Source organism: Fundulus heteroclitus, chromosome 14 (genome assembly GCF_011125445.2).
Source record: "Fundulus heteroclitus isolate FHET01 chromosome 14, MU-UCD_Fhet_4.1, whole genome shotgun sequence".
NCBI lineage: Eukaryota > Metazoa > Chordata > Actinopteri > Cyprinodontiformes > Fundulidae > Fundulus > Fundulus heteroclitus.
In genome coordinates, this window is record NC_046374.1 from 34,819,129 (window position 1) to 34,838,981 (window position 19,853).

The following is a 19,853-nucleotide window of genomic DNA, read 5'->3' on the forward strand; positions in this document are numbered from 1 at the left end:
CCATGGAAAGTACACCTGGTCTGGCGTTCTGTTAGCTGTGACATCATCCAGGGGAAGCAGATCATCCACTAATACCAAATAACATAGAAAGTACTCCTGGGTCAATGTGCGCTTCTGTGCTTTTTGTGTCTCTGCTGTGTCTTCTCTAAGCCCCAGTGGGTTGAGGCAGATGATTGTTCACACTGAGCCTGGTTGTGGTTCTGATGGAGGTTTTCTTCCCTGTTAAAGGGGAGTTTTCCTCTCCACTGTCACTTAATGCATGCTCAGTATGAGGGATTGCTGCAAAGCCATCAACAATGCAGGCAACTGTCCACTGTGGCTCTACGCTCTTTCAGAAGGAGTGAATGCTGCTTGGAGAGACTTGATGCAACCTGCTGGGTTTCCTTAGAGAGGAAACTTTCTGACCAATCTGTCTGGATGATTTGATTGAATTTGACTTTGTAAAGTGTCTTGAGATGACATGTGTTGTGACTTGGTGCTATGTAAATAAAATTTAATTGAATTAAATTCATAATGTGAGCTATGTACAAAACACAATCCAGATCTCCTTATGATCATGGTAATTATAATTTTCATCTGCTCATATGTACATCAAGGTGAACAATATTTGGTTTGAAAAAGCAACTGAGGGGACCGAGGCAGCCTAATAAGCAGTTGGTCATTAAATGTATCAATTAAAAATGCTAAGTAATTATTCACACACTTTTTACATAACAAATCCACGTTTATTCTTAAAATCACAAGATCAACACCTTAAATGAAATTCAATCATATCAAAATCAGTTGCTTGTGTAAAAAAAAAAAAGTAAAAATAGTGATAAATTAAAATTAAGCAAAAAACAAAACTAAAAAACTAGACACTCGGCAGTTCTTTAACAGGGAACATCTTCCTTAAACTGGTTGGCAGTCACTCCCATGGATATGGCCTCTGAATAAGAAGCTGTGAGGTTCTGGGTTTGAAGCCCAGATTTCCCCTCTGGGTACCTGAGCAAGACCCAGAATGCTCTCCAGCAGTCACACAGTGTCAGCCCACTTCTCCCTAAGGAGTGGATCAATTGCAGAAGACAAATTTTATCCAAATGTATGTTGCAATGACAAGATAATAAAATTTGTGATTTTTATAATTATAATGGCCCAATATGATGATTTACATGTAAATGTAACTAGTTTATCTACAAAACAAGATGACAAAGTGCCCCCATAAAGACAACTGGGTTTCAAGCAGTAAAGAACAACAAAGATGGAGACTAAAGAAAATGAAAATAAAATACAAATTTTAGCCAACTGGTAACTTAGAATAATTCTGAACGTTTCAGGTTAACAAACTCAGCAGAAGAACCTTCAAAGAGAGGTCTAAGCCTGACTCCAGCATGTAGAGGCTGAGTGAATGTGGTCTGGACTCTGTGGAGGAGAGTCATGGTGTCAGAGACGCTGTAGAAACACAGAATACCTGCTCTGTGATCCAGGTACACTCCTACTCTGGAGGAAACTGGACCTGATACTGGAGTTTGAATGTTGATGTGACATAATTTGTAACTGTTTGTTTCACAGCGTAAAGACCAAGATTTGTCATTGAACCCAAAAATACATTTAGATGAACTTCCTGCTCTAGTTATGTTCTTGTATGAAACTGCCACATCAACTACTCCTCCTCCTCTCCTCTCCACCTCCCAGTAACAACGTCCTGTCAGACCTTCTCTACTCAGAACCTGAGGCCAATCAGTGAATCTGTCTGAATGGTCCGAATAGTACTGTTGTTTTTTAATTACTGTCACTTTTCTTGTCCCTACAGAAAATAACAGATTTTTGTTTACTGTGTTTGGGTCCAGAGTGATTTTTTTGGAGAATTTTAAAAACTCTGCCCTGGTCTTTGGTTCTGGTTTAGACAGTGAAACGTCCACCTCAGTGACTTTCAGTGAGATGTTTGTCCCTGTGTCTCTCAGGATGTCCTGTAGTTTCTCCCTGATCTCTGACACAGCTGCTGTCACATCCTCAAAGTATCTCAGAGGACGAATATTGATGCTGGGTGAGTGTGTAGACTCACTGAGTGCTGACAGTGAGGGGTAGTTGAGGAGAAACTGGCTGTGATCCTCTGTGTCTGAGAGCTGCTCCAGCTCAGCGTCTTTCCTCTTCAGCTCAGTGATCTCCTGCTTCAGCTTCCCCTGAAGCTCTTTGACTCGACTCACTTCAGTTTCCTGCTGGGATCTGATCTGCTGCTTCACATCAGAGTTTCCTTTCTGGATGAGACGGATCATATCAGAGAAGATCTTCTCACTGTCCTCCACTGTTTTATCAGCAGAGACATTGATGGCCTCCACCTCCTGTTGAAGCAGCTTCACATCTTTCTCTTGGTCCTGGATTCTCTGCTGAATTTGTTGTCGTCTCACCTGGAGCTTCTTCTGCTTCTCAGCCCTTTCTGCTGCAGCTGGGACTGCTTCATGGCCTTTATGTTCATCCATAGTGCAGAGATAACAGATACACTGCTGATCAGTACGACAGAAGATCTTCATCACCTCATCATGACGAGAACAGATGTTCTCCTGGAGGTTCTTGGAGGGTTTCACCAGTTTGTGTTTCTTTAATGGTGGAGCATCATAGTGAGGTTGGAGATGATCCCTGCAGTAGGAAGCAGGGCAAAGCAAACAAGACCTGACAGCTTTCATCTTCCTACCAGTGCAGACATCACAGGCCACATCTTCAGGTCCAGCATAGCAGAGATCAACTGGATCAGCTCTGAGTCCAGACTTCTTCAGGTCCTCCAGAAAACCAGTTAATACGATGCTTTTCTCCAGCACAGGTCTTGGTGTGAACTCTTTCCTGCACTGAGGACAGCTGTAGACTTCTCTTTGAGTTCCGGCATCCCAGTGTTCTTTAAGGCAGTTCATACAGTAGCTATGTCCACAGGGAATAGTCACCGGATCCTTCAGTAAATCCAAACAAATGGAGCAGGAGAATTTTTCTTGGTCCAGCAGAGCTCCTCTCTCAGCCATTTTGCCTCTCAGTAACAAGGACGTCTAAGTTTCATTTGCACAAAGCAGAAACTGCCCTTAACTTTTATGTGCACAGCATGCCAACAAAGGTTGATGTCACTGGCTACACCCATTGCCAGAAATAATAAATGGGGAGGGAACAAGGAAATATGGCTGACTGCATGTTTATTTACAAGTCCAGACAGGTATATTGTAGAAGTACCTGAAACCAGAAGGGAACAGAAACCATCAGTTGTATCTGACTCACCTTTTTGCTTCTTCCTCACTACTGGCACACTCAAAACTGCCTAATTGGTGGTATTAAAAACAAGTGTAGTATTGCACATAGACACTTCTTGCAGCTTCTCCAGGGTGCAAGAACCCTGCTCTCTAACCATCAAGACACCATTCCCACTTCTTTGTGTTTTTTATTGTAATCATTACCTTTATAACGATTATAATTATGTCTATGAAGCAGTTATGTTTCCTTTGATGCACAATGATGGTCTGACGGACACAGAACCAGAACCTAGTGATGTGTTCAATATGTTCAAAACTGGATATTGTGTTGTTATTCCCCTTAACTAGTAGTTTTGTTCACCATCTAATCTCTAAAGTTCCTGCTAAATGTTTTTGTTTTGCCTTTGGGCATCTGCCATAGAAACGGGAATGTGGCTCATCCAGGATGTTTGCTTTGATTTAGTTTGTTACTATAGGATTCATACTGTTATGGAAATATATAATTAGTTGTCATATTATTCAGGCATTTTTTTGGAAAACAATTGTTACCCTCTAATCCTTGGGGTTACCCCTCTGAGGGAAAACATGCACAGTTTCACAGGGTGTTTGTTTTAAGGTCTGAAAGCCATTTTATGGTTCTTGAGGTCATCTGGGAGCTAAATCAGCCTTACTTCATGAAGACTCTCGAGTGAATGGTCTCCTTAGGCCCGTTTACACTACACTTTTTTAACCGAGCCGAGACCAGTCTGAGCTCGGTAACCGAGATAACTCTTGTGTGTAAATGGTAAGCAATCTGAACTGAACTGCGCTAGACATAACCAGACCGCGCTAAATGCAGACCAGTTCCTGGGGAGGTCTCAAACTGTTTTTTTTGTCCCGGTTATCTGATAACGAAGAGCGCATGAGCAGACCGCGTCATCCCAGTTAGCTGTCCGTGGTTTTTCCGGCGTGTCTGGCTGCTGCACGTCCCGATTCACACTCCATTCAGACAAATTTCAGACATTCAATATAATACTAGCTTCCTTACCGTGCCACATGGTTTCCAGTGATGATTCTGCTTAGCAGCGTAATGAACCTCAGCGTCTGACGTTTCTGGTGTCTGTAAATCCTTATTAGACGTTTGTTTGTCTCATCCACTTCCCAAAAGCCGACTCTTTCAAGTAAATTCACCAATGGTTGCCTTCTTCTCCTGACTCTCCGCAACACCGAAATATCACAATATCAACATCCTGAATGTTACGAGCGCCGCCGTTTTGTTTTGCTTGGTCCCTTCTTCAATCCCAGAGAGCAGCAGTACCGCAGATCATCACTAGGAGGCGAGGAAACCAAGGAACCAAGATAAGTTTGGTGTGTAAACGGTCGGCTCGGCTTGGTTAACTGATCCAAGCTCGGACTGGTCTTGGCATGGATCGGTTTAACAAGGGTAGTGTGAATGGGGCTCTTGTTTGGGAGCAGATAAGACTTAGAGCCTAAATGTCTGCGCACCCCCCCCCCCCCCAAACTAATCGGGAGGGGCTGGTCAGTCTTCTAAAAGGATATGATTGGGGTTATGAGAGTAGACAAAGAACTTACAATGGCTGGGGAGAAGGACGTCAGTAACATTCTAAAATTAAGCTTGTAAGTTTTTCTTTGTCCCTTTGGAATTCCACATGAAATAAATATGCATATTTTAAATGTTTGTCTCTGATAATTGTTTCTCCTTTACTGCCAAATCTTGAACCGGGGTGAGATGGGCCATGGGGAATGGACAGGAGTGGGCCCCTTTAAATCTTAACAACACTTAGGCATTCAGAGCCCAGATCCATGGGAGTGACTGATGACCAGTTTTAGGGAGATGTTATTTGCTGAATAACAGCGGAGTGAACAGATATTCTGTCAGCTCCTTTGTATAGTTTTATGTTTTATTTCTTAATATGTTTATTACCTAAGCAACTAATTCTGATATGATTGAATTTTAATTAATGTATTAATCATGTGATTCTAAGAATAAACATGCTTTTATTATTGAAATGTGTGAGTAATTAATTACCGTTCTCAAGTGATATATTTAATGATTTACCGTTTATGAGACTGATCCTGTCTCTGCAGTTGCCATATGTCTTCTTGCAACTGGATGCCCAAAGTGAAGCGAATTGACACAGAGGCACCAACAGGTTTGGCAGAGAAACAAACAGGGAAAGTTAAATGGTTTATTTAGAAGGTTTACGCAATGTATTTTTGACTGTGTTTGAAACACGTAGAGCTTACAGGGTAGCCCCGTTAGCATTCTTCGAACCATGTCATTGCTGATGTAATTCGAGTGTGCTTTTATGGTTATAACAAACATTATCTCCACACAGGTTTTATACACTGATGGGATATTGATGTTTGTGTTTTCCGGTCCACTCACTAAAATGAAGCCAAAGCTTTTTAAAGTCAGCGGCAAATGTACGCTAGCGTAATGCTATTAGCTTCCGATAACTTTCACTCTTCCCAGATATGCGACTGCGATTCATTTCAAACATAAGATTTGTTTTGTTTCGCTCCACCATCGTTCGATGATGCTACGAGCATTATCACCGCATTAATATGGAATATTAATGTTGATTTAAAGGTGTTTTGTTTAACGTTAGGATTAGCCGATTTTAGCGACCGATCGCCACAGTGACCCTTAGCTCCCGCAGGTATAATCACATTAATATAATTGAGCATTCTACAAGTTTACTGATGTTTACTGAGGATACTGTTCCTTAAAATATTATTTCATCAAATAAGCACTTTTATTTTGTCATTTGTTTCTTTTGCATGTACATAGTTCCTTAGCTTAGCTTTTTTATCTTCATTTTGCTCAGTAGTTTTAGTTAAGTTTCACTAGCCTGTTAGAGAGGATTTGTTGATTGAAATATATTGTCAATTCAGATAAACAGCATTCTATAGTGATGTTCTCTGGATGTTTATTTTATTTCTGGTAGTAAATTCTTGAACTTGAAGAGAAGTAGTCATTCATTTATTCTATATGTGTGCAGAGTTTGCTTTTAAAAGAACGCCTGTGCTCAAATCATCCCTTTCAACTATTGTCCTAATATCAGCTGCAAAGTCATCAACAATGCAGACGACTGTCCACTGTGGCTCTACGCTCTTTCAGGAGGAGTGAATGCTGCTTGGAGAGACTTGATGCAACCTGCTGGGTTTCATTAGAGAGGAAACTTTCTGACCAATCTGTCTGGATGATTTGATTGAATTTGACTTTGTAAAGTGTCTTGAGACACTTTACAAAGTGTCTCAAGTCAAATTTAATTGAAGTCAAATTTAATTGAATTAAATTCATAATGTGAGTTATGTACAAAACATAATCCAGATCTCCTTATGATCATGGTAATTATAATTTTCATCTGCTCATATGTACATCAAGGTGAACAATATTTGGTTTGAAAAAGCAACTGAGGGGACTGGAGCAGCCTAATAAGCAGTTGGTCATTAAAGTTATCAATTAAAAATGCGAATTAATTATTCACACACGTTTTAGGAAACAAATCCACGTTTATTCTTAAAATCACAAGATTAACACCTTAAATGAAATTCAATCATATCAAAATCAGTTGCTTACGTAAAATGTTTTATCTCTAAATAAAAATAGTGCTAAATTTAAATAAAGCAAAAAACAAAACTAAACAAACTAGACACTTGGCATTTCTTCAACAGGGAACATCTCCCTGAATCTGGTCGACAGTCACTCCCATGGATATGGCCTCTGAATGCCTTAGTGTGAATCCAATAGTAAACAACTCGATCAAAGCAAACTTCCTGGATGAGCCAGATTCCTGTTTCTATGGCAGGTGCAGCAAGGAAAAACAAACACAGTTGGCAGGAACTTTAGAAATTAGATGGTGAACAGAACTACAAGTTCAAGGGAATAACAACACAATCACTGGGTTCTGGTTCAAGGTCTGTCAGCCCATCATTGTGCATCAAAGGAAACAACATAACAGTTTCATAGACAATTTTAATTCTTATAAAGATAATAATTACAATATAGAAGAAAATAATGTTGGAGTGTTGTTCTGGTGGTTAGGGGGCAAGGCTCCTGCGTTGTGGAAAAGCTGCGAGGTTCTGGATTTGAATCCCAGATTGCCCTTCTGGGCAACTGAGCAAGACCCTTAGCCCCAGAATCTCTCCGGGAGTCCCACAATGTCAGCCTACTGCTCCCTAAGTAGTGGATCAATTGCAGAGGACAAATTTCATCCGAATGTACAGTATGTTGCAACGACAAATACAGCTATTAATATTTATATTTCTTATAATTATAAACATGTCCCCCTATGATGATTTAAATAAAAATGCAACTAGTTTATCTATAAAACAAGATGACAAAGTACCTACATAAACACAGCTGATCTCCAAGCAGTAAAAAATGAGAAAAATCAGTTACAAAGATGAAGACTAAAGAAAGTGAAACTAAAATACACATTTTAATCAACTGGAAACTCAGATTAATTCTGAATGTTTCAGGTTAACAAACTCAGCAGAAGAACCTTCAAAGAGAGGTCTAAGCCTGACTCCAGCATATAGAGGCTGAGTGAATGTGGTCTGGACTCTGTGGAGGAGAGTCATGGTTTCAGAGACGCTGTAGAAAGACAGAATACCTGCTCTGTGATCCAGGTACACTCCTATTCTGGAGGAAACTGGACCTGATACTGGAGTTTGAAGGTTGTTGTTACATAATGTGTAACTGTTTGTTTTACAGCGTAAAGACCAAGATTTGTCATTGAACCCAAAAACACATTTAGGCGATCTTCCTTCTCTAGTTATGTTCTTGTATGAAACTGCCACATCAACTACTCCTCCTCCTCTCCTCTCCACCTCCCAGTAACAACGTCCTGTCAGACCTTCTCTACTCAGAACCTGAGGACAATCAGTGAATCTGTCTGGATGATCCAAATAGTACTGTTGTTGTTTAATTACCGTCACTTTTCTCGTCCCTGCAGGTAATAGCAGATTTCTACTTGCGGTATTTGGATCCAGAGTGATTTCTTGTGAATATTTTAAAAACTCAGCTCTGGTCGTTGGTTCTGGCTCTGACATTAAAACGTCCACGTCAGTGACTTTCAGAGAGATGTTTGTCCCTTTGTCTCTCAGGATGTTCTGTAGTTTCTCTCTGAGCTCTGACACAGCTGCTGTCACATCCTCAAAGTATCTCAGAGGACGAATATTGATGCTGGATGAGTGTGTAGACTCACTGAGTGCTGACAGTGAGGGGTAGTTGAGGAGAAACTGGCTGTGATCCTCTGTGTCTGAGAGCTGCTTCAGCTCAGCGTCTTTCCTCTTCAGCTCAGTGATCTCCTGCTCCAGCTTCTCCTGAAGCTCTTTGACTCGACTCACTTCAGTTTCCTGCTGGGATCTGATCTGCTGCTTCACATCAGAGCTTCTTTTCTGGATCAGATGGATCATATCAATGAAGATCTTCTCATTGTCCTCCACTGCTTTATTAGCAGATACATTGATGGCCTCCACTTCCTGTTGAAGCAGCTTCACATCTTTCTCTTGGTCCTGGATTCTCTGCTGGATTTGTTGTCGTCTCACCTGGAGCTCCTTCTGCTTCTCAGCCCTTTCTGCTGCAGCTGGGACTGTTTCATGGTCTTTATGTTCATCCATAGTGCAGAGATAACAGATACACTGCTGATCAGTACGACAGAAGATCTTCATCACCTCATCATGACGAGAGCAGATGTACTGCTGGAGGTTCTTGCATGGATCCACCAGCTTGTGCTTCTTTAATGGTGGAGCATCATAGTGAGGTTGGAGGTGATCCCTGCAGTAGGAAGCAGGACAGAACAAACAGGACTTCACAGCTTTCCTCCTCCTCCTAGTGCAGACGTCACAGGCCACATCTTCAGGTCCAGCATAGCAGAGATCACCTGGAGCAGCTTGGAGTCCAGTTTTCTTCAGATCCTCCAGAAAACCAGTTATTACGATGCTTTTCTCCAGAACAGGCCTTAGTTTGAACTCTTTCCTGCACTGAGGACAGCTGTAGACTTCTTTTTGAGCCCCGGCATCCCAGTGTTCTGTAATACAGTTCATACAGTAGCTGTGTCCACAGGGAATAGTCACCGGTTCCTTCAGTAAATCCAAACAAATAGAGCAGGATAATTTCTCTTGGTCCATCTGAACTCCTCTCTCAGACATTTCGCCTCTCAGTAACCGGGATCAGTAAGTTTCCTTTGCTCAAAACAGAAACTGGTTTTAACGTTTGTGTGCACAACATGCCGTCACAGTCAATGTCAGTGGCTACACCCATTTCCAGAAGGAAATAAGGGAGGGATCATGTAAATATGGTTTGTTTACAAGTCCACGGAGACAACTTGCAGTTCTGCACAACTATGTCTTAGTAATTCTGATCAAAGTAGACCCCTGGTCTATCATGGTCTGAACTATTTAGTAGTTCAATGGGAAAGAAATGAGTCAGACAGGAAAGGAGACACCTTAGCAAAGTAAAACACATCTGCTTTGGAGAAAATACAAAATAAAATCCCTGACTCGCAAGATAAACTGTGTGCAATTTCCAACCAGGATCGTCCCAGAAACACACAGCTCAATAAATAATCAAAAAAGCATTTCAATAAACACCGTTCTTAACCACCGTAGGAGCTCAGAAGTACAGAAAACTGTCAGGAATGGTTCTAAAGATGGACCCAGGTGCTGATAGGCAGGCAGAAGCAGCAATGTGAATTGACGAATTTAACAAAATAAAAAGCAATTTACAGATGACAGCCATGAAACAAAAAACACCATGAATGCTAATTAGCTTGCTTGGTGTGGCATGGACAAAACAGACTCAGCAAAGCAAACAATATAATCCAGCAGGCAGTAACTGAAAAATGGAAGCATAAATAGCAAAGAAAACCAGTGGTAAGCATGACTGTGATGACAAAGCAACATGAGAACTGAATATGCTTAATTGGTTGGGGCTACGGCAAAAGCTGACAAACCTGAATGGAGCTGAGTGGATATACAAGACCATAATGAATGAAAACACCAATGCAAGACTTTACGTAAAAATTAATGCAAGAAACAACCAGAAGTTAAAAAGTAAGAAAATGCATTAACTTGGTAGCCTCGTGAGACCATCCTGATCTCGCGAGCTTTCAAGGTTTCACTCGCAGATCAGTCTGGCTACTCTCCGTTAAAGAAAATTTGGAGCCGTTCACCAAACGAACGTCCAATCAGCGTTGGCTTTGAGGCGGGTTGAGGTGTGACGCAACGAGAAGCGCGACAGTTCAGTCTAAAGAACATGGCGGCTTCAGCCGATGAAACTAGCGTTAGCGTGGCTATCAAGCAAGTTTTATCGGAATTACAGAGTATTTCTTTGCTGAGCTAACGAGCCTTTACCTGCAGCAGCAAGAGTAGCTTGGCTTGTGGTTGTGTTTTCGTCGTCGCTCTGTTACGAGCGACGACGAAGCATGTTGACGAGTACGTCATATGCTTCGTTGATCTGACTGGTTTATTTGGCTTGTCTATCACCAACATAGGCCAATAAGCTAACCAGTATTTTGGCCCCTTCCCAAAATTACTTCAACGGAAGGTTTCCAGATGGATATGCGGAGCAAATCTATCTGGCGGCGTCAGGTTAGTAACTTGGGAAAACACCTAACAAATCTAAGACATGGAGCAAATACTACGGCAAAACCCAAACAGCAAAACTAATAACCTATATGGCAAGACATAAATAACATAAATAAAAAGAAAAACATGAATCTAAATCAAACCCATAAACAAACACCTACAAATCATGACAGAAAACAAGTGAAAGAGCAATTTTTTTGAGCTTTCAATTTCAATCAGCAACTGTAGATTTATGTTTTCTCATTGGTTTCTTTAAGCTGGGGGGATTTGCCGTCGATACTCTTGTGTGAATACTTAATACTTAATAATCAACATGTGTGGGAGAATAAGAACGGATGTCATTGTAAAGCTAACTAACAATTAATGTTCTGTGTTAATATTTACGCCACTCTTACCATTGGAGATAACCTTGTTAAAGATATCTGTATATTGTTGGATAAATAACTAATAAAGCAAATGGATTGATACTATATTGATAGTGGTCTATGCTTGATCAAAATGTTTCCAATACACAATTATTTAGAATCCTGTATGTGTGCCTTTTTGTATTCCAATCTTTGAGAAATCTCGATGTAAGACGATGCTTCTGTAGTGTATAATTCTTCGTTGTGCTATTTATAAATATTGCTTCTGTCAGCTGGACATAATCTGACGTTTTTGCCTGAGTTGTCTTTTGTAATGTATTTTCTGTGAGCCTCTACACCCTCTCCTCCATACATGGCATCCATTTAAATGCAGAAACCTGGATATACTCCCCCATACAGTACAGATAGGTTTAACTGATCATATCCACAGGTGCAGACATCAGGCTCCTTTCTTTACTCATTTACAAAATGCAAATACAGATAAATAATTATTGCATGTGTATCCTCGGCAGCAAGGCCTCAGTCAATCGTTCGGACGGTTGTACTGGAACTGTAATTTCCCTCTAGGATTATTAAAATATTTCTGATTCTGATTTCTCTGGCTGAACAGCCAGTAGATCTTCTCACTGGAAAACAGAGGCTTATTGTGACATGAGCTGGACATGTTTCTAGAGTAGAAAGGCCAACAGATAAATGTACTGCGATACTGTAGCTTCAAAGGTTTAACTCTACACATTTAGATAAGTTGAACCCATATACCACGTTTACACTACCCTTTTTTAACCGTGCCGAGACCAGTCCGAGCTCGGTAAATGGGATAACTTTTGAGTGTAAATGGATCGCAAACTGAACTGAACTGAGCCAGACACAACCGGACGACGCTAAATCTAGACCAGTTCCACGAGTGGGCTCGGCCCGGTTTTTCAGTGGCTCGTTTCTCAGATAACAAAGAGCGCATGAGCAGACCGCGTCATCACCTTACAGTCAGCTGACTAATTTTGCAGTTTCAGACGTTCATAAAAATACTAGCCTCCTTACCGTGACACACGGTTTCCAGTGATGATTCTGCTTAGCAGTGTGATGAACCTCAACATTTGTCGTTGTTTCCTGCGTCTGTAAATCCTGATTAGACATTCGTTTGTCTTATCCACATCCCAAAAGCCTGACTTTCCGCAAAAAGCAATTATAACCAAGCATAACTTCCTGAATGTTACGGGCGCCACCATTTTGATTTGCTTGAGTCCCTCCTTCAATTCTAGAGAGCAGTAGTACCGCAGATTGTCACTAGAAGGCGAGGAACCGGGCTAGCGTGATGTGTAAATGCAGTTAATTTCAGTGGCTGCACCACTCACCACATGTAAATGGAGAGGGAACAAGGAAATATGAATGCATGTTTGTTTGCAAGGTATATAGTCAAAGTACCTGAAGCCAAAGGGTACAACCAAAACCATTGGTTGTATCTGACTTACCTTTCTGCTGGTTCCTCACAACTGGCACACTCAAAACTGCATAGTTTGCAGTACTAAAAATTTTATCTGAAAATGAGTGTAGTATTGTACATAGACACTCCTCAGGTAGGGTGTGAGTTAAAGCTGAGACTAACCAAATCTAAATTAGCATCCAATCTGATGGAAAACTGAATCTTATGAAGTTGTATTTACATCTGGTTAAAGTGTATGAGGCTGGGGAGACCACTTGCAGTTTTGCACAACTGTGTCTGTGTAGATCTGATCAAGGAGATAGAAAAGTTTTAGGACTAGTAAGGCTCTAAACTTTTGTTATTGCCAAGTTTGAACCCTATTTTCTCAACACTGAACATCCTCCTAACAATGTCAAGGGTGATTAATGCTTACCTATTCTCTGTTATACACAGTACAATACTCATTTAAGCATTCTGTCCGGGGATGATAAGAAACATCTGTTTTGGGTTAAGAGATCCATGTGGACAGTAAGGTATCACGTTCGCATTTATGTAACTCTCACCCTATAAAAGGGACTGTGATTGTTAGGCTCATGTTCAGATTTTGATGAATGAAGATGTGACTGTAAATCTTGGAATAAATCCCGTGCTGGCTGAAAAAGTAGCATCTCTACTTTTTTCTGTTGTCTTTCTCCCACAGTAACATTTTTACCTTAATATATCCTCTTCTAAGTCCCTATGATGGTAATCTAAGTGTTTATGGGTCTACCATCTCCCCCTAGTGTCTCTGAGCGAAAAATTACACTTGCAACTTTCTGTGCGCCGACCTGGAAGCAGTCTTGTGGCCCTGTTGTCATTCTGGCACCAAGACGAAGAGCTTTACGGCAGCCCAATGTAAGGCCATTGGCATCAATGTCAGTGTAAACAAGTTTGCTTATTATAAGCGACATCTGGCTTGTCCCTTTGAGTCTATTGTAAATTTTGTGAGACACAGGTTGTGGTTTATTTGGGCTTGTTTTTCACCGTGAAGTTTCATATTTGGCCAGCAAACTAATTAACTAATTCAAGAGCTATAAATAGACCAACTCCAGCTCCTCTACCGACAGCAAGCCGGTGACTCACATCTATCTCTTTCTCTCACGTCCTCCTTGTCCCCCTCCCTCTCCTAAATAAACAAAAGCTCAAAATAGACTAACCCACACTACCTTTTAATGGGCTCAGGGGAACCGGTCTCTATCCCTCCGCATACACACATCTCTCTCTCTGAGAGTGACAGTGTGCTGTAGCTGTGGGGTGGGGGTGGGGGACGCACACGGGAGTGAGTTTTAATGACAGTGCTATTTTTGAAAGGTCCTGTAGGGGAAGCCCCACTCAAAAATTCCTTAGTATGGCTTTAACATGATAAGGCTGAAAATGGATTTTCCTTTGAACCACAATTATTTACATTTTCAGTGGAAACATTTCCATAATATGCACAACAATATCAATATGACAGACTGGAGCTGCAGATGTCCAACAACAATATCTTACATCCAAAATTCTTCAGCTCAACTTTTAAAGGTTATGCCTGATCACAAATTGATTATGGGTAATTTCAAAAGCTTACTGGGTTTTTTAACAAGCAGAATAACATCAGTCACTTATCAGAATATTTTTCTACATATATGTGCATCCAAGTAAACATAAAAGCTTCATAGATATAATTCAAATCAATATAGAATAATTATGAGTGGGAGTGGTGGCTTGGTGGTTGGAGATCAAGGCACTTGTGTTGTAGAGAACCCGCTGTTCCCAAAAGGACAGGTTCAACTAGAACATTTCTGAAGAAATTTAGCAAGGCGCCTGCCTTGTGGTGCGTACCATACTAACAGGAAGTAACACCGCAAATTTCAGGTTCCTAGGGTCTTCACAGCCCCCACAGCGGCCGTTGAAAGGTGCCATGTTAAGTCAATGGAGCATGTCCCTGACCTCCTAGGAGCCTCTTGGTAGCAGCGTTGTCATGGAGACTCACTGACAGCTGCAGCCCTGTTTTATTCATCATTATCTTTATCATGTGGGGGACTGAGTAGAATGTGTGATTTTAGTGTCTTTGTAACATTTCTGCAGCATGTAGCAAAGGCAAAAAGGGGTGAAAAATTAATGTTTGACACCTCATAAAATAGACATGCTTTATCCGACATGGGCCAGATTTGTTGTGGAACTTTCTCTCTAACGGAAGTACGGACTCAGTCAAGCAAAAGTTTGTATGACCTTCCTAGAGCTACTTCCTGTTAGTAACATGCTAACCATTAGCCGCTAACATGGTTGTGTTCAGTATCACCGGGTGATGGTACTCTGTTAGTTTGGTCTAAATCCTGTACTGGGAAGTGCCTCAAAAAGGGAGATAATATGATTTTGCATGGTTCTTGTTTATTACGTCGCCATGGTAACTGAAAATGGCAGCTTATACAAAAAGAGCACCTGACTGGATGAAGAGGCACTTTTTAACATGTATACTATGGGGGTGAAAATTTAATATATTTAACCTGCCAGACCAGGTTTTGATCCTACAACCTCTGGAGTACCAGTCCCACAAGTTAGCCAATGGACCAAACCCCAGCCATATACAGGCTTGCATTTGGCGGAGTATAACTGTATACATGGCCATTGAAGAGCATTGGGTGAGAGATGGCGGTGTGCAGCACTTCGTTTCTCGGGAACGGTAAATGCTAGAGACGTAATTTTTTTTCTGCGTTTATTTCGTAACGGATAGGGGAACATGACAAGCTATGGGTTTTTGCTGGAAATATTTTAATAAAGGCGCAAAAAATTATGATATAGAAGGGATTTTTATGGAAATACAAAAATGCTTTAAAAATGGTCCCGAACAAATTGCTGTAGCTGAAAAAGTATAAGAGATATCAAAATAATTATTTCACCAGTTACAATGGCTAACTTCGTCGCCATGGTAACTGGAAATGGGGTGAAGTACAAATAGCACACTTCACGGCATCGAGACGCGCGTTTTGATATATACTTTGTGGGGGTATACCCTACGGTTCGGGCTGTATTAACGGAAGAAACGGACGGAAGAAAAATAAATAAAAAGAAAGAAACCCTTATTTGGTGCATAGTAATAGCTCTGCCCATGCATTTGCATGGCAGTCCCCTAATGAAGAGGACACTTTTATTGGAAAGCATTTTGCAATGACAAATAAAGACAATAAAAAATATTATTATCAACTTTGCCAACTGTGATGATGTAAATATAGTTAGTTAAGCAACAAAACAAAACATAAGTAGCTCCATAAAGGCAGCTGATCTCTGAGCAGTGAAGAAATGACAACAATGAGCTCTCAGCAACAACAGTGGAGACTAAAGAAACTGAAATTAAACTACACATTTTTTACCAATTGAACCTCAGAAGAATTCCAACTACTTCAGTTTTACAAACTCAGCAGAGGATCCATCAAAGAAGGACCTGAGCCTGATCCCGGCATGTAGAGGCTGAGTGAATGTGGTCTGGACTCTGTGGAGGAGAGTCATGGTTTCAGAGACGCTGTAGAAAGACAGAATACCTGCTCTGTGATCCAGGTACACTCCTATTCTGGAGGAAACTGGACCTGATACTGGAGTTTGAATGTTGTTGTGACAAAATGTGTAACTGTTTGTTTCAAGGCGTAAAGACCAAGATTTGTCGGTCAATCCAAATAAACATTCATTTGACCGTCCTGCTCTCCTGATGTTCTTATATGAAAGTGCTATATTAATTCTTCCTCCTCTCCTCTCCACCTCCCAGTAACAACGTCCAGTCAGACCCTCTCTACTCAGAACCTGAGGCCAATGGGAGAATCTGTCTGGATGATCAGGATAAGACTGTTGTTGTTTCAGTAATGTTACTTTTCTGTTCCCTGCAGATAATAACAGATTATTGTATGCTGTGTTTGGATCCAGAGTGATTTCTTGTGAATATTTTAAAAACTCAGCTCTGGTCTTTGTTTCTGGTCCTGATAGTAAAACGTCAACTTCAGTCACAATCAGTGACATATTTTTCCCCGTCTCTCTCAGGATGTCCTCTAGTTTCTCTCTGAGCTCTGACACAGCTGCTGTCACATCCTCAAAGTATCTCAGAGGACGAATATTGATGCTGGGTGAGTGTGTAGACTCACTGAGAGCTGACAGTGAGGGGTAGTTGAGGAGAAACTGGTTGTGATCCTCTGTGTCTGAGAGCTGCTCCAGCTCAGCGTCTTTCCTCTTCAGCTCAGGGATCTCCTGCTCCAGCTTCCCCTGAAGCTCTTTGACTCGACTCACTTCAGTTTCCTGCTGGGATCTGATCTGCTGCTTCACATCAGAGCTTCTTTTCTGGATGAGACCGATCATCTCAGAGAAGATCTTCTCACTGTCCTCCACTGCTTTATCAGCAGAGACATTGATGGCCTCCACCTCCTGTTGAAGCAGCTTCACATCTTTCTCTTGGTCCTGGATCCTCTGCTGGATTTGTTGTTGTCTCACCTGGAGCTCCTTCTGCTTCTCAGTCCTTTCTGCTGCAGCTGGGACTGTTTCATGGTCTTTATGTTCATCCATAGTGCAGAGATAACAGATACACTGCTGATCAGTACGACAGAAGATCTTCATCACCTCATCATGACGAGAGCAGATGTTCTCCTGGAGGTTCTTGCATGGATCCACCAGCTTGTGTTTCTTTAATGGTGGAGCATCATAGTGAGGCTGGAGATGATCCCTGCAGTAGGAAGCAGGGCAGAACAAACAGGACTTGACAGCTTTCCTCTTCCTCCCAGTGCAGACATCACAGGCCACATCTTCAGGTCCAGCATAGCAGAGATCATCTGGAGAAGCTTGGAATTTCTCTTGGTGCAGCTTAACTCCCTTCTCAGCCATTTCACCTCTCAGTAACAGGGACGTCTGAGTTCAATTTTTTCAAAACTGGTGTTAGGTACACAGCATGTCATTGTAGTCAGTGTCAGTGGTGACACCCACTGCCAGATGCAAATGGATAGGGAACAAGGAAATATTGTGGACTGTGTGTTTCATAAAAATTCCAGACTGGTCAGACAGTCAAAATATCTGACACCAGAAGAAAATGGAAACCATCAGTTGTACCTGACTCACCTTTCTGCTGCTTCTTCACCACTGAGACACTCAGAACTGGCAATGTTCTCCTTGAATTTAAGTTTTTCTGTGAAATTAAAACTAAAAAGTTTCTCTGGCTTTTTTGAAATTTTGATACCCAGGTATTTTACATACTCAAAGGTTATCTTAATAGGTCTAGTTTCCAGAAACAATGGGCCTAGGTCATTAGCTAAGGCAAGGCAAGGCAAAGCACGGCAAATTTATTTGTGTAGCACATTTCAGAACAAAGACAACGCAAAGTGCTTTACATGATTAAAATGTAGGAACATAAAGTTTGATTCCTGGTATCTTGTTTTACTCAGCTACATTTAGATTGTTTTTCTGGTTCCTTTGTTGCCCTATCTCAGCCCCTGTTGCCACTAGCACTCTCTCTCTCTACTGAGTTTTCCCTCCAGCTCCTTCTCCACACCTGCGACAATCATAGGCCGTGGGCCAGAATCTGTACGGTGACTTTTCGTATGAACTGTCAGGGGGCAACTTTCTTGCACCGGGATAAGTTGCTACACATAGCAGTGATCTCAAAACACCAATGTTCCCACGTTTTCACTTGCACATTAAGAAGTTATAGCCGATAAAAAATCTAAACTGTGGCGCTCCAGTCCAATAAGTCACGTGATTCGATTTTTGCTGCTCAGCCAATCCGATCGCTGTATTGTCAGCTGAGCGAGTTTACCACGTCATCATGGCTGCGCCCGTAAGATGGTTGTTTCTGTTGTGTCTGTTTCCAGACGAAGAAAGCCCAATAATAGCATTTTGTGGCGCCACCTGGCAGAGATCTTGATGGCAAGAAAAAAATAAATAGCCCAGACCATCCATCCATTCATCCATCCATCCATCCATTCATCCATCCATCCATCCATTCATTTTCTAACACGCTTATCCCTGCGTTCGCGAGGTGCCGGTCCCTATCTCCAGCTGTCAATGGGCGAGAGGCGTTGTATAAACTGGACAGGTCACCAGTCCATCGCAGGGCAGAAATAGTCCAGACTTTTGCCCAATTTACTGTGATATCACCAAGACCTGCTGCGCTAGGATAGCACAGGTGTCGTTGTGCCAAACGACTTATCCCCGCCAGAATTTGTATTCCCTGCGCCAAGAGCGCATTCAGCTGGAAGAATGAATCTAGTCAACTCCGCCTCATTTCCAACCTATTAGGCGTGGAAATGAGGATGTTTTACTTTTCTTAACGAAATATAGCAATGGTGTCGTTACATTATCGTTCATCCATCCATCCAGTATAATACGTTATGAGAAAGAAAACGGTCATTTCCAGATGTGTCACGAAAATATTAGCTTTATGTTATTAGATTGTCGAATGTCTGTCTGCTGAAACCAAAATCCACCTTCCTAAGTCCATCACAGCTGTCTGCTGGTTCTCTTTTTTTCTTTTTTGGTAGCTAAACCCGCATGAATAGATTATATAAAGCGGATTTCACGTGTGATCAAATGAACACTGAATAAAGGCACAGCCAAAATTATCAGATTTAATAAGATTTTAATTCAACCAAGAACCTTATCGAGATATTAACCGTATTAAGAAAACGAGATATGTCTCTTTTAAAAATATAACAACGTATTAGGAGTTTAAAAAAAATAAATTTCATTTTACTAGAATGTGATGTTTAAAATATTTAGACTTCACAAAGCTGGAGGTTAAAACTTTTATTGATTTCAAAAATACAATACAAAATTCTACAAATTCCGAAGGGGATAACTCGTTTGGCACAACGAGTTTATACAACGCGTCTCACCCATTGACAGCTGGAGCTCGGCACCAGCACCTCGCAAACCCAGCGGGGATAAGCGTGTTAGAAAATGGATGGATGGATGGATGGATGGACAGATGGTCTGGGCTATTTATTTTTTTCTTGCCATCAAGATCTCTGCCAGCTGGCGCCAGAAAATGCTATTATTGGGCTTTCTTCATCTGGAAACAAATGCATACAAACATCTTACGAGCGCAGCCATGATGAACTGATGAACGCGCACAGCTGACAATACAGCGATCTGATTGGCTGAGCAGCAAAAATCGAATCACGTGACCTCTTGGACCGGAGCGCCACAGTTTAGATTTTTTATCGGCTATAACTTATTAATGTGCAAGCGAAAACGTGGGAACATTGGTGTTTT

The 19,853-nt window shown here is 41.4% G+C and overlaps 4 protein-coding genes across 4 annotated transcripts in view; 1 reads left to right on the top strand and 3 right to left on the bottom strand.

Annotated features, from left to right (window-relative positions):
- LOC105919280 (FH2 domain-containing protein 1) overlaps positions 1-19,853 on the top strand; it is a 258,923-nt gene that overhangs the window by 100,488 nt on the left and 138,582 nt on the right. The gene's annotated exons all lie outside the window — the stretch shown is intronic.
- On the bottom strand, positions 787-2,990 carry LOC110367106 (tripartite motif-containing protein 16-like). The gene has a single exon (XM_036146769.1). It carries the CDS (start codon positions 2,988-2,990, stop codon positions 1,293-1,295), a length of 1,698 nt encoding a protein of 565 aa, XP_036002662.1. The 3' UTR covers positions 787-1,292.
- LOC118565813 (tripartite motif-containing protein 16-like) lies at positions 7,674-9,448 on the bottom strand. Its single transcript, XM_036146833.1, has one exon. The coding sequence runs from the start codon at positions 9,369-9,371 to the stop codon at positions 7,674-7,676; it is 1,698 nt and encodes a 565-aa protein (XP_036002726.1). The 5' UTR covers positions 9,372-9,448.
- LOC118565814 (tripartite motif-containing protein 16-like) lies at positions 16,008-17,471 on the bottom strand. Its single transcript, XM_036146834.1, has one exon. The coding sequence runs from the start codon at positions 17,469-17,471 to the stop codon at positions 16,008-16,010; it is 1,464 nt and encodes a 487-aa protein (XP_036002727.1).